Source organism: Carassius auratus, chromosome 30, assembly GCF_003368295.1.
Source record: "Carassius auratus strain Wakin chromosome 30, ASM336829v1, whole genome shotgun sequence".
NCBI lineage: Eukaryota > Metazoa > Chordata > Actinopteri > Cypriniformes > Cyprinidae > Carassius > Carassius auratus.
Window position 1 is genome coordinate 11,383,082 of NC_039272.1, and position 14,058 is coordinate 11,397,139.

A 14,058-nucleotide genomic window follows, 5' to 3' on the forward strand; every position below is an offset into this window, starting at 1 on the left:
GTGAATGTAACCGCATGGATATGAAATCATTTTCCCCAGGCACAAAGGTTGTAAATTAATACAGTAACTGTAGAAATAAGCAGTTTGATTTGATGAAGCTGTTAGTTAGTTACTGACAATCTCTTTGTTATTGTTCTAACTTAAGAGTTTCAGATGCACTTAGTTGAATAATTGAACCCATTAGAGTGGGTTATAATGGCAGACAACCTTTGTTCATGTTGAGATGGAGAGGGTGTGGGCCCTGTCAGAGTCTCAGTGATTTGGGTGCCCTTGGAGGCTCTGTCTACACAGAGAGAATACTGGACAGATGTCCTGTCATTACTCACTACATTGAAACTATTGGCTGCCTGTCAGAGAGCCGCAATGAAAGAGCAGCCGATTGGCTCTTAATAGACTGCTCACAGACTCAACATTGAGTCTATTCATAATTACCACTATGAACCTCAATCAAAACTGACAGGAAGTACAAAAAGAGCAATCAAATTAAATAAAAGAGCATTGCTCTGTAGAAATCAAACTCTATAAAAATATACTTCTTACGTCTTTCTAATGTTTTTTGTATCTTGTATTTTACGTGTCAGAAAGGTATTCAGTCAAAACTGTAATGAATAGCAAATATTTAGACTAAACATATGATGAGGGTGGATATCAGTGCTCAATGGCTGAAACTTGAGAACTTCTTACAGGCAGGAAGAAGTCATCTTTTGTGTCCGTAACCTCACTGTGTCTTCTGAGATTAATCATGATTATTCTCATTTGTAAATTGTTGAGATAATTGCATTTGCTATTAAAATGTTCATACTAATCGTAACCATTCACCATTAGAAATTAAATCACGTTTTGAAAAACTTCTTTTATTTTTAACTAGTGGTAATATAACTGTATTACTCTTAGGAGGAGTGTTGTTTCTCTTGTTCTCAACATCACATTTTCCTTCTCTATTCTCTCCTATGTGTGCCAGAAATACTTCACAGGGCTAGCTACTAAAATTATCTTCCGAATGGATTTAATCTGTAAAACTGTCATGAAGACGAAAGATGAAAGATGATACCATATGAGTATATAGATACATCTTAATCTGATTTTTTTACTTGTAGGCCTTTGGCTTCATTAATTTTCTTCACCATATGTATACTGTATCATTAATTACCTCCAGAAGAGCCAGATATTTCTTTATTTCTATTCTGGTTGGTTAGTTTGAATTTTATGCTTATATCATGTAATGTTTATGTCTCACACGAGACTAAAGTTAAACAAGTTAATAAAAAACACTCTCTTTACTTGTAAAAAATAAAGCATTATAGTTGTTAACAAATGAATTGTACTCCTTTTACATTTAGAGGATTTGTGTAAAAGGTATTTCGTGTTCATCTTCATTTCTCTTTATTCATTATATCTATGCACATTGATACCAACATAAATGTTTTTATTTTACATGAAATATTTGTAATGTAAAATATATTACATAAATATGAATACATATATTTAAATATAAATATTTACATACTTTTGCAGTATTTCATTTCAACTATATATTTTTTTTTCTCCTTTTATTTTTTTTATGTATTTTTATGTATTTATTTATATATTTATTTTTGAGAGAGAGAAAAATAGATTTTTATTGTTTATTTTTTTGTGTAGTCTATTCATTTTCTGCAGTGTTTTCAGCGTAAATAATTGTGTTAGTATTTGAGTTGTCCTCCCACTTCCCCTCGCCAAACACAGACATCATGCGGCATTATCGTCACCTTGAAATTTCATCTGCTATTTTCCAATTAAAAGCTTAATAGCCCTGGAAACCGAGTTCATGTGGTGAAGTTTACCGTGGCCCCAGTTCTCAAAGTTGTGCTGCCGGGATCCCATTACGTGCTTGAATAAACCCATTTAGGAACAGAAACGGGACTCGAGGGTGCCTGGTGTTGAGTTTCACTGGACTTTAAAAGCGATGGGCATCATTTTAAGAAAGGTGTGCTGCAGTTTACACCCTACATCGCGCGCCAAATTGCATTTAAAGTCTATGTACAGTGTGTTTACTGCGTGCACTAAAACAAATAGACTTGTTTAATGCAGTTGACATCACCCAGTTCGCTTGATTCAATTATTATTATTTTTTTCATCTGACCCTTTCAGAATTAATTTGGTACAAGCCCAAATGATATTGCTCAATTAACTCTTGCTGCATGTCGGACTATTCAACATTTTTCATGGGAATAAGTTAAGCGCTCATTCAAATGCAAACCACCATATTATTGTCGCCTGTGTTTAATTCGAATTCACAGCGTGAGGTTAAACTAAACACCAAAGGGCTTGCAGGAGCGCACAGCAGATATGGGAATTCTTCTCTACATTCCCAGTTCATTCTTGAAATTACTGCACTCATAAGAGCCTCCTACGACGTTGGAAAATTGCTGTGGTCCGAATTAAAACAACCGGGGAAAATAATAGATTATTATTGTTTATTTTATTAAAATTCCCTCTACTTTCCTCAGTATGCCTATAAAAATGAAACATGTTAAAACATAGGGCTACTATGAACGGAATTAGTTTAAAATAATGTGTCTTCTACGCCTATTCAGTTACTTTTATGGGGTCGACGTTTCAAGATCACTTGTCAGTTATTTTCGGCAGGCTATTTTTCTTATTAAGCTCGTTTCACGAAGCTGAATTGTTTCTGGTACAGTATATACCTAGTTAGTAAACACTACTAACTTTTTGTGATAAATCCTACTTTTGTTGTGTACTTGTAAATGTTTAAAAATGTAAACAAAAACAAAAAAAAGAAGTAAAAAAAAATGTATTTAAATTTTTAAATATATTAGGTACAACTGTTGGTCCAGATCACCCTGTACAGTTCCTATATGCAGACTTATATAGCTGTTTGTAAATAAAGACAATAGAAACATTTGAAACCCTTGAAGCCATTTAGCCTTTATGTTGACTCCTTTGGGAGGGCGTCAATCACAGGTCAGACATGTGGCTTATTAAAAAAAAAAAAAACTCATCAAAAAATGTCAAATGTATGGCTAAGTGTATTAGAAGGTTACATGTCGGGAAAATATCCCACACAATTCTAACTGTAATTATAAAAGCGAGACATCCTCCCTCCATCCAGTGTCAGGGGGATGTAAATTGCTCGTGACCGTGATGTGAGAAATATAAGTGACTCGTTAGTGCGTGTCAGATCGCCTGATGCACATCTTTATTGCGGGGCGAAAGGTGGATCCTCGTCTTAAAGAGTCAACACCTCTCATCACGAGTGTAGCGAGCAGCAGAGGGGCTTGATCTCTAGACTGTACTTGACAGCACTCTTCCTCTACATCTTATTTGATGCACTTGCGCCTCTGGAAACGACTTGAGAAATGAATGGCTACGGATCGCCCTACCTCTACATGGGGGGCCCGGTGTCCCAGCCAAGAGCGCCCCTCCAGAGGACCCCCAAGTGTGCCCGCTGCAGGAACCACGGGGTGCTCTCCTGGCTGAAGGGGCACAAGCGTTACTGCCGTTTTAAGGACTGCACCTGCGAGAAATGTATTCTGATAATCGAGCGACAGCGGGTCATGGCGGCTCAGGTGGCGCTGAGGCGGCAGCAGGCGAACGAGAGTTTGGAGAGTTTGATCCCGGAGTCTCTGAGAGCGCTGCCGGGCATCACGGTGGGGAGCGCGGAGCGGAGCACGAACCCTCGGTCGAGCGACATAGACCTGCGCTGGAGCTCAGAGACGGTGACCCCTAAACCACCACAAGGTAATCGCTTGTGTTATTCCAAAATATAGGAGACATTGTAGTCTTTTGAACTTAGTTTTAGGTACGCAACGCATATTGTGTTTCGCACGTGGGAAGATTCTCTCAAAGTAATTGTAATTAATCCATTCATTTGTATTAATTATAAATATCCTATTAGCCTATATTTTATTGTTACAAAATAGCTATATTATAAACACGAAACAGAATGATCTTAACTTAGAACACGACTGAATTCTCTAGAAATAACATCACAACATAAAAAAAATCACAAATATCTAACACAAAATTATCTTTGCAGTAGTTTCAGCAACAGTCTTAGATCGAGACAACACGATAATGCAGAATGCGGGCATTTTTGTTTCCTGGAAGTATAGCCCGTTTTCCTAAACCGGCAAAAATAGACTTATAATCAGAACTCATATTATTAATTTTGTTCTATTTAAAAATACCTTTTATTAATATTTTTATTAGGGTTTTGTCACTGACATTTCAACCATCACAAACACGTTTATTACACCAACAATTTTGTTCACTGTTTGCGTTTGATACATTAGATTAAAATAGCTACATCCCAAACCTCAGCGTTCTGTTAAATTATTTAGTCCGAATTATTAAAACACAACTATATTCACAATCCGGCATTAATCTGAACGAAACTGGCATCGGCCCACCATCCGTTATAAACTTGGATCCTTGAAAGATTATTTTATTGTTGTTGTTGTTGTTATATTCTGTTATCGACATCACAGATAATATGGTAGGCCCTGTCGGTCATTTCAGAGGAAGGTCAAGCTGAAATGCAAACAAAGTCCAAATAATCTAAAATGTTTCTATAATAATCAGTTTAGAAAACTGTAGTTAAGTGGAATCGACGAGAGATTTTTCACTGCCACCGCATCAGCGTTTTTATGTGAACAGCTAATAAAGTCACCCGTTATAAATCACAGCAGTGCTGACAGGTCAATAACCTTAATGTAGCACTTCTAGTCTGCAGAATCGGACAGTGTTTGAGTATAGTGACTTAGCTGGACTTTAATGTGTTTTGAGTTAAGCTATTAACTTCAGCTATTTAAAAAGTCTGTCCTTCAAAGATTTAAATGAATGTTAAAGTTAGTATAATAGTTTTATAATTATGTTAACTGTATAACATTTTAATGTTGCTGCAGCATCACTGTATTATCATCTTTTATTATACAGTACAGAATGCTCATGAGCACTTTGCTTGTGTGTGTTTCCCAGACCTAAATGAGGACCTGTCTGGTGAGCAGTCTGGTGGAGAGAACGGTGATAGCGTCAGCGACAGAGAACCAGAACCAGCCAGCTCCCCTGAGGAGTCCAAACCTAACCTGTGTTGCACCCCTGACACCTCAGACCCAACTCCCCAGGTTGAGGAGCCTCGCTTTGGCCTGTCTAAATCACGCACCGACCCAGAAACCAAAGCTGACAACCCTAAATACTCCCCTGAGCCCAACATCCTCATCGAAGGCCTCTCAGGCTCTGTATCTCTCCCTTTCAGCCTGAGGGCCAACCGACCTCCCCTGGAGGTCCTGAAGAAGATCTTCCCAGCCCACAAACCAGCAGTCCTGGAGCTCATCCTGAAAGGCTGCGGTGGGGACCTGGTCGGAGCCATCGAGATCCTGCTTTCCAGCCGTTCTACGATGAAACCAGAAAAGGTATTGTCTGAGAACTCAGATGCTCTGGTTCTCCCTTCAAATGGCCATCTCTTTGAGCACCCGCTGAGTACGTACCCATCTTCCAAGTGGTCGGTCGGTTCGGCCTTCCGTGTCCCCGATTCCCTGCGTTTCTCCACAGAGCCTTCTGCTGGAGTTGTACAAGGCCCTCTTAGCATGCCGCTCCAGCACGGCTTTCCCCAGCCACCTCGATACCCCCTCATGCTGAGAAATTCATTGAGCCGTGGCCAAGCCGGGCCCTTCATGCACAACGATGTGACTCTATGGAATACCATGACATTACAGCAGCAGTATCAGCTGCGCTCACAGTACATCCCTCCGTTCTCAGGCCCCTCAGCTGGAGTGATCCGCAGCTCACCGCTCCTCACCAGCAGGCCCACCGAGGAGCATCGAATCAGCATCCAGGAGGACAGCTGTCCTGTCATAGCCAAACAGAGCATGTTTGCTGCAGATGAGGAGTATGATGAAAGATCTGACTCCTCAGACTCCAGGATCCTGAACACTTCCTCCTAACTCCTCAGCGGTTTCAATAGGTGGATGGAAAAAAGCACTGAAATATGTTTCAAATGGGTTCTTAAAATGATTAAAAAAGAGACACTGCTCATCTAGGAGCACCTTGAAAAACATACAGTGCATTACTTGAGGTATTGTATTTCTAACAGATTTGAGGTTGTTGTGCCAACTTAATCATGTGTGGAATAACATTAGCTTTAATTTTAGGGGGTGGGGGGTGGGGGGAAATTAAGGTACTGTTATTTGACCAAAAAAGTCTGAATAACTTAATATATTTGAGCACAGTGATCACAATTTCCACTTTGCATGAAATGAACCATGGATAACAGTTTAATGTAGAAATATTCCAGCAGTCCTGCATGTAAAGGTATGGCAAATAAACCTTCTATGTACTGTTATTGTCACTGTGTTTGCCTCAGTCAAAAACCTACATGTATTAGATATTAGCAAAACGAAACAAACTCTTTTCTTTAAAATAAAACAAAGAAAGAAAGAATGATAAAACGGCTTAAAATATAAAACATGTCTGCAAAAATTCAATAGCAACTCTTTAGAATCTAAAATAAAATACAACTTAAAGGGACACCTTGTATTCTCCTTGTATCTAATCCACCACAAATTCAGTTAATTTATGAACATTTATGAAGCAAGTACAGCTGTAAGGCAGACCATATATTATTATATTTAATTTAATTATGTAATAATTAAGTCTACCACTACTAAATAAACTTCTTGTCATCGTTCTCTTTATTTGTTTATCATTTATAAAAAAATAACATTCGCTGTTTATTATCTGGTGGTTTACGTTATTTAACGTAAATGTGAAAAGCGTTATTATAAAATAAACGCAGTGTATATTTCTATTTGGAAAAAAAGTCTTTCAAATGGACCAAAGTGTGAGCGTTTATCAGTGACGACATGAGCAGAAAAATGAGCTAACTGCGCCATCTAGTGGATATTCTTAACAATAGAGAAACTTTCAATAAAAGTCCTGCTTCCAAGTGTGGTATTTTCGTAGAATAATAACACACACGCCTATCCAACATCAAAAGCAACTCTAAGCAATATGTGGGGACAATATGTTTAGAATGCTTTTTTATTTTTAATGGGAAACATGAAGATTCAATTATATTAATATAATTACGGTAAATCCAATTCTCCATGTTAAAATAATAAGAATTATTCCATCATCCTTTTGATCAAATCATAAAATTAAAACTGTATAATTATTATTATTAAAAATAATCATGGAAATATGTTTTTGGAATGCCTCACTATGAAAGCATCAATAATGACTCCTTAGGCTATATCTTGTGTACAAAAGAAGACTTTGCGTCATTAAAGTTGTCATAGTTTGCTATCTAGGCGTAGCCTATAGTTCGACAGTGATTCGTCACTACATTTCGTTCTGATGTAGGCTACTGTCGGAACTAGCCTACATGATAACACATAACTTATGGGCTACATATTCATTCAGAACTAAATGGCGTTTTGTTGGGACTTGTACGTTGCTTATTTAAGACACCCTGTTTAGCTTTCATAGTGTTTATAAAAGTACAATGTGATGCTAAACCAGCGGTCGCTGAGTTTGCAGGTGTTGCAGTTCTATTTTACACATCTGTTGACTTAACCGAGCTACAGCTTTTAATGCTGACATTTGAATTTTTGCCTCTAAGTCAACAAGACCCTGTGTTCTTCTACATCAGCCGGACAGACAAATTAAGAGAGTGGTTAAGCATTCCGCAGGCTGCACGTGTTGCCGATCCATCAAGCGTCTTCAAATGCTAATTAACATAACAGGGAATTCAGTGAATTCACAAATCTCTAGTCTACACTCCGATCGGGTTACACTGTAGTGGAACGTGTGACACACCCTGAACCAAACCAGAAGGCATGTCACTGATCATTGGTTGTAAATAAATATCCTCGAACGTGTCTGAGGGCGTTTTAACCATGCTGGACCTGCATTTTCACTGTAATAGAAAGTAAACTATTGAATAACCTGACTCCTGAACAATGCAGGCTACTCAACATGCTTCTCAACACAAGCTAGTCAGAAAACAAATAGGGAAATAACGGGATGACAAGGAACCGAAAAAGTCATTCTTGGGTAATAAAACAACCACTTGCGTAATATTATAAATCTTCAGGCATAGGGATTGCTAAACAATAAAGACACTGTGATTTTTCTCCGTTTTGTATTGTCATATGTGTTTCGAAAAGGAAAAGGAGAAGATCAAAGCATTCCACATGGGGAAATTGCACCCTGGGTAGCAGTTGGGTTTGCTGGCCGTAACCTTGCTAATAAATTAAGAGGGAAGAAGGGCGAGTGCACAAGCTGCACCTGCACTGCAAACATCTTCACCACATGTCAGTATAACAGAGATGACGGAGCAAGACCAGACTGACAATTAACCGAAATCACCCTATAAATACCATCCTGCTTACCTGTATTAAAGAAAAATGTGTTGCCAATTTGCCAAATCCAAAGAGATCATTTCCCTGGATGGCCTGCTAGTATGAACATTTTCAAAATCCTTATTCATTTTTATTTATTTATTTACATTTGGTTATGATAGATTATATTAATTCACTGTGTTTAATATTTAGGCCTATAAAAATATAGCCTAGGCAAAAAATTGTCATGAATGTATTGACCATATTCTGGCGCTATATGTAGGCTATTTATTTATTTATTTTTACGAACGAAATCGAGACCGTGAGAGATGACAGCTTGTTCTATGCATTGTATTAGACATGGGGGTCGATTATTCAGCTGACGCAACAATAAAAACGGCATTTCCCTCAAAAAATAAATAAATAATGGAAACGTCTTATAGTTTAGTCTACGAGGTACAAACTTTCCTACAGTGAACGGAATATAGCATATCCGCGCTTTCAGATGAATATAACCGAGTGTTTAAGCCTTCAGTAAAGCGCATTATTAGCTATTATTATTATTATTATTATTATTATTATTATTATTATTATTATTATTATTATTATTAGGCTATTGTTTTATATACATACACACATATATATATATATTTAAAAGGCCTTATTTAAATAGCCTATAGCAAAAATACTGACATTCCCTAACCTACAAATTGCGAAGGACAATTGTGGATAAAATGCCCCTGTGGATTAGAAAGCCTAAAATTGTGTGCAAACTCAAAGCACATATTTGTTGTTTATTTAAACCAAAGCAGCTTTACTCTCCCACGTCCCGCATATGCTGCAAATCCATCACGAACAGTAGCTGTGGCATTCTTTAGTGTCAGTTGATTTTACTTTGTTTTGAGAAACATCACACATGCTAGGTCGATCGGGACAAAGAGAATTGTGTTTTGTGTAGCCTTCCCACATGCTTAGTCAATGTTTTTTAAGTATCGCTTGTTGTGTCAACTGTCATATCACGCTCTATCTAGAGCTGAAGACTGTGTGTAAATGCATCCCCGAAGGGTTGTGCATTGCCAACAGCAACTCAGAAAGATATTAATTGGTGTAACAAGAGATCTAGTGTCTTGTTAACAGCCGAACAACCGCTTCTTAACATTAAATTATACACTTTTGGGACTACAGTCTTTATGAATAATTATAGTGCATTGCAATGTAGCCAAAATACAGACAAATGTCTTAATTAACAAAAGATGGGTAATTTGAAATGGATATTTAGGCTATTCAACGTTTTAAAATGTGGTGTGTTTTAAGATTTAAAATATATATTTATGTGAACACATTAATGCTTGTCTAATTCATAATAGCCTAATATTTATATAATAGCCTATTTATATCTTAAAGCAAACAAACAAAAACAAAAAAACACCTGTATGGCAACGCTGTTAGGCGCATTTGAATAAAAATGAAAATCCATCTCCCGTTTTTGCATTCACCAGCTGTAATTTGAATATTTTCAATTAGTGGTTACTTTAGCCACTGCAAGCACATTAACGAAATATTACAACGTAACTTGCAAAAACGTTTTTGCTATAAAATTAAACATCATAATTTTGTTTTCCAAACTTTCAAGGGTAATTTAGTAAACCGAGAGTAGGCCTATACCCTAATCACGGAATATGAAAAGCGTCTATACTTTATCGCCAAATTGTCAAATTTGTATTTTTCTGTTATTAAAGTTATTATTATCATTATTATTATTATTATTATTAATACTCCTCAGTGCCCAGTCTTGAAAAAAATGAAATAACATAAGCTAACTGATGGTATTAGCAATAAATAAAAGCCTAGGCTATATGTAGGCATGAGGCGAGACATGAGGGTTTGAAACTAGACGTATTAAACAGCTGAACCCCCATTGTCCTGCGTGATTAATTGATAGTTTCCTAGGAATGTTTTATTTGTAACTTCATCCCATTAAGAACTTCGTTCTGAGAGTGATTCCGATTCCAGCCAACGGGGAAGCTCCGTTCTCATCAAGCCAATCGGGACATGCTGTCACACGCAGTCTCCTGATTGGCTCGTTGTGAACGGAGCTTCCCCATTGGCTGTGGCAGGTTTGCTGCGCGGATCTTGGAGTTGAAAGGCTGAGAGAGGCTCTCATCACATCTCAGTGACAGATCAGGTAGAGTAAATGTCACTCTCTGATGTTTATGTGAAAGTGGCCTGATTACCTTGGAGCAGCGCTTTTCTCGCTTCAACAGCTCTGGGTTCTAGTCTTATAGAGACTCCTGGATATCCACTCGTGTTTTTTGGTCTACATTAGCTAGGTAAGTGTCTATCTATCTATCTATCTATCTATCTATCTATCTATCTATCTATCTATCTATCTATCTATCTATCTCTAATATACTGTAAAAAGTCAGAACATAAGTTTAATTGGTGCTTTAATTTTTGAAAAAGTTAAATCCAAATAACAATTCGCAGTGCTAAATTCATAAAATGTTTTGAACCTAGTGCAAATTTAAATTGTTAATTCAATGCTAATTTAAAATCTCAATTAGAAATGGCAATAATTAATTGACACGTTAAATCAACTAAAATATTTATTATAGACCACCTAAATAATTTACTAATTAGTTCTTTTTTTCGTCTGGACAGCATCTATTTAGACGCGTCCTGAAAATGACGGATCTTTCCAGCTCGGAGTTTGAGATCGACGTGGAGGGCCTGGAAACGGAGAGCGATGACCAGGCGGTGTTCCCTGAACCCGCGGAGGACGACGCGGGGACCAAAGACGACGACAAAACCAGTCGATTGAACCTCGGCCCTGGAGACCAGCGCAAACTGAGCCGCACTCCTAAATGCGCCCGCTGCAGGAACCACGGCGTGGTGTCCTGTCTGAAGGGGCACAAGAGGTTCTGCCGGTGGAGAGACTGCCAGTGCGCGAACTGTCTGCTGGTGGTGGAGAGACAGCGCGTGATGGCTGCTCAAGTGGCACTGCGGAGACAGCAAGCGACTGAGGTGAGAGCACGCAAACTGATGCAGTTCTTAACACGCTATTTAGACCATTTATTGTTATCAGTATCAAACGGAGGAGACATAAATGTAAGACTGAAAGCTTGAGAAAGTGAAACAAAACGAGGGGGGGGGGGGAGTAGACTTTTCTGAATGCAGTCAGTCAGATCAAGACATAACTGCTGTAACAATAACAGTAACAGTAAAAAAATAATAATAAAATAAAAATAAAAAGAACGGTTTAACCCCCCCATAATCTGATCCAAGATGCTACTTTATAAAGTGAATAACTTATAAATCTTTAATCATTCAATTTTAGGACAAAAAGGGAATATCCGGGAAGCAAATACCGGTGGAAAGAAGAAGTATATATCAGCGGCACATCCATCCATCGACCATGCTGGCGAAAAGCATTTTAGAAGGTGGGTTTAAAAAGCAAAAACAAATTGCATGCATGAACTAAGATTTCTTCTTTGCTTCTTATTAAAAGCTGATGGTTGATCTATCTGATCTTCAGCCCTTTTTTCTTCTTTTCTAAACAAATTTTTCTCCTCTTTTCCCCACTTCTCTCAGCCTTTCTTGGACTTCTGTCCTTTTCATATAATTCACTTGGTTCCTCTCTGGATATTTTCATGGCGTAAGCTTCTCTCAAAAACAGCACATGTTTAGCTTCTTATTATACATAATAATAAAAAAAAGAAAAAGAAAAGAAACTGTGCATGATATTATCAATCCTCAAAATTTTGTCAACACATTAATGTGTATAATAATTTGTAATTAATTTAGAAATTCTTAAATCATATCTGTTGTTATTTGTAAATGAAACCAGATTCATCTTCTTCATTGACAGGATATCGTCCAGTGCAGAACGACCCGTTTCTGGGTGCCAGTCCGGCTCTGCCCCCTCCTCTGAGTGACCGCATGAGGAAGAGACGAGCCTTTGCCGACAAAGAGCTGGAGACCATCATGCTGGAACGAGAGTATAAAGAACGAGAGCTTCTCGAGTCCAGCCAGCCCAGCTCTGCCCCGCTCTTCATCCCCGGCAGTATGGTCCATGCTGCTGAGTATAACTCCTACAAGACGGCCTTCTCATCTTCCTCGGCCTCTTCCACGGGTGAACCTTCTCCCAAAGATCTCTGTGGTTTTCTGCCCGGCTGTCTGGATCTCTCCCTGCAGTATGCTGCCACAGGTGGGACGACAGCTAACGTGGAGCTCATCTCCTCCAATGTGAGCGTAGCGGCCACCTACCGCCAGTACCCGCTCCCACCACGCTTTGTAATGTGGCCGCGGGGCAACAGTGGTATTAGTGATGCCCTGTTGTACCAGCAGTGTCTCCTAAACGCCACCGCAGTCCAGAACTTGAAACCTGGAGCTGTTTGGGATCCAAAGATGATGACTTCCACCGAGAGCCACCCACCTGACCAGGGCCCAGCCGCGTCCAGACTCGAGGGCTCTCGAGTGGCTCCAGAGCCATGTGACCTCCAGCCGGGGCCCAGAGAGGCTCAGACAGGACTCGGCCAGAGCGGAAATACCCGTTCAGCCTTCTCACCTCCTAAGAGGGTGTATGGACAAGCTTTCCCTCCGCATGCAGGGAGCCATGAGCATGTAATCAACAACATGAGCAAAGACACTGCCAAGCACACACTGTCTATGAAGCTCAACTCCTTCCATTCCCTCATACAACAGACACTCAATGACAAGAATCCAGAGATGAGTGGGCCATACTGTAAGGAACTGCTGGAGGAAACAGCAAAAAGGTTCAGGGAGGGTACTGCCAAAGACACAGTGGGACTGAAAAACTCAGAAAGAGCGGGAAAGGACCTTGTAGCAAAGCCAAGGAGCACCAAGGTCACCTCAGGAGAGTCTCTGTCATTCTCAGTGGAAGCCATATTAAAAAGACCCGCACTTTCTTTAAATCGGACATCCCAGTAAGACTTACTGTAAAAAAAACATTCTTAAAATTTAAATTCTTAAATTTTGTTTATTTTGTACTTCCTGTATATTTATTCACACACACGCATACATATATTTGGATTTTTAGCAGAGAAAAGACAGAAAATCATTAATCTAAGCAGCGTCTCAAACCATTTTTGCTGCTTTTTTTGACACATCTGTATATGTAAAAAGTTCATACATTTCAGACATGCATGTTGTACATTATAATACATCACAATGTGTAGAGTATTTAAATGTAAATGTTAATTTTGCTACTTTAAAAGTGTCAATAAAATGAGAAAATGTTCCTACATTACATTGTAGTTGTGATATTATTTTCACAAAGTAATTGTGTTTATATTAAAGTAGGGTTTAATATTATAATTTTAATAAAATGCTGTAATGGCCTTTTTTATGGTAGAACATTTTAATAGAACAAAAGGGGGAAAAAACTATACAAAAAATGTTCATTTAAAATATATATATATACAGAACAATTATATTATTTGGTACATTTTAACAAAGAATTACTGCTTGAGATGTTAATGCTTTTAATTTCTTATTTAGGTCCTGCAGTTGCACAAACACAGCCAGTTTGTTGTTAGTGTCTTAAGAACTATTGTGACCAACTAGCATTTAGCCAAGTGGTAATCAGTCTTACTTTTAAGATTTAAATTCGACAATTTTTACTGTAACATTTAAAAAAGGTATTTTGCGATTTTGAAAAATTAAAATTTATGAAAAATCAATGACTTACTTATAA

At 38.2% G+C, this 14,058-nt stretch overlaps 2 protein-coding genes across 3 annotated transcripts; both read left to right on the forward strand.

Annotated features, from left to right (window-relative positions):
- Positions 1-2,992: 2,992 nt before the first annotated feature.
- LOC113049209 (doublesex- and mab-3-related transcription factor 3a) lies at positions 2,993-6,445 on the forward strand. 2 transcript variants are annotated; one of them, XM_026211361.1, is made up of 2 exons: positions 2,993-3,741; positions 4,939-6,445. In XM_026211361.1, exons 1-2 carry the CDS (start codon positions 3,360-3,362, stop codon positions 5,943-5,945), a joined length of 1,389 nt encoding a protein of 462 aa, XP_026067146.1. In that variant the 5' UTR covers positions 2,993-3,359; the 3' UTR covers positions 5,946-6,445. The 2 variants fall into 2 exon arrangements, with proteins under 2 accessions (XP_026067146.1, XP_026067147.1); XM_026211362.1 differs by having other exon boundaries at positions 4,981-6,339.
- Positions 6,446-10,517: 4,072 nt separating this feature from the next.
- Positions 10,518-13,606, forward strand: dmrt2a (doublesex and mab-3 related transcription factor 2a). The gene is made up of 4 exons (XM_026211363.1): positions 10,518-10,672; positions 11,004-11,366; positions 11,680-11,782; positions 12,211-13,606. Exons 2-4 carry the CDS (start codon positions 11,028-11,030, stop codon positions 13,290-13,292), a joined length of 1,524 nt encoding a protein of 507 aa, XP_026067148.1. The 5' UTR covers positions 10,518-10,672; positions 11,004-11,027; the 3' UTR covers positions 13,293-13,606.
- Positions 13,607-14,058: the final 452 nt, after the last annotated feature.

What these genes read in the sequence shown, in the direction of transcription:
- LOC113049209 (XM_026211361.1), top strand. Translation starts at nt 3,360, where the DNA reads ATGAATGGCTACGGATCGCCCTACCTCTACATGGGGGGCCCGGTGTCC. An exon ending in GACCCCTAAACCACCACAAG is followed by an intron (nt 3,742 to 4,938) that starts GTAATCGCTTGT and finishes TTTATTATACAG; the next exon opens with TACAGAATGCTCATGAGCAC.
- dmrt2a (XM_026211363.1), top strand. Translation starts at nt 11,028, where the DNA reads ATGACGGATCTTTCCAGCTCGGAGTTTGAGATCGACGTGGAGGGCCTG. An exon ending in GGAGACAGCAAGCGACTGAG is followed by an intron (nt 11,367 to 11,679) that starts GTGAGAGCACGC and finishes ATTCAATTTTAG; the next exon opens with GACAAAAAGGGAATATCCGG. An exon ending in GGCGAAAAGCATTTTAGAAG is followed by an intron (nt 11,783 to 12,210) that starts GTGGGTTTAAAA and finishes CTTCATTGACAG; the next exon opens with GATATCGTCCAGTGCAGAAC.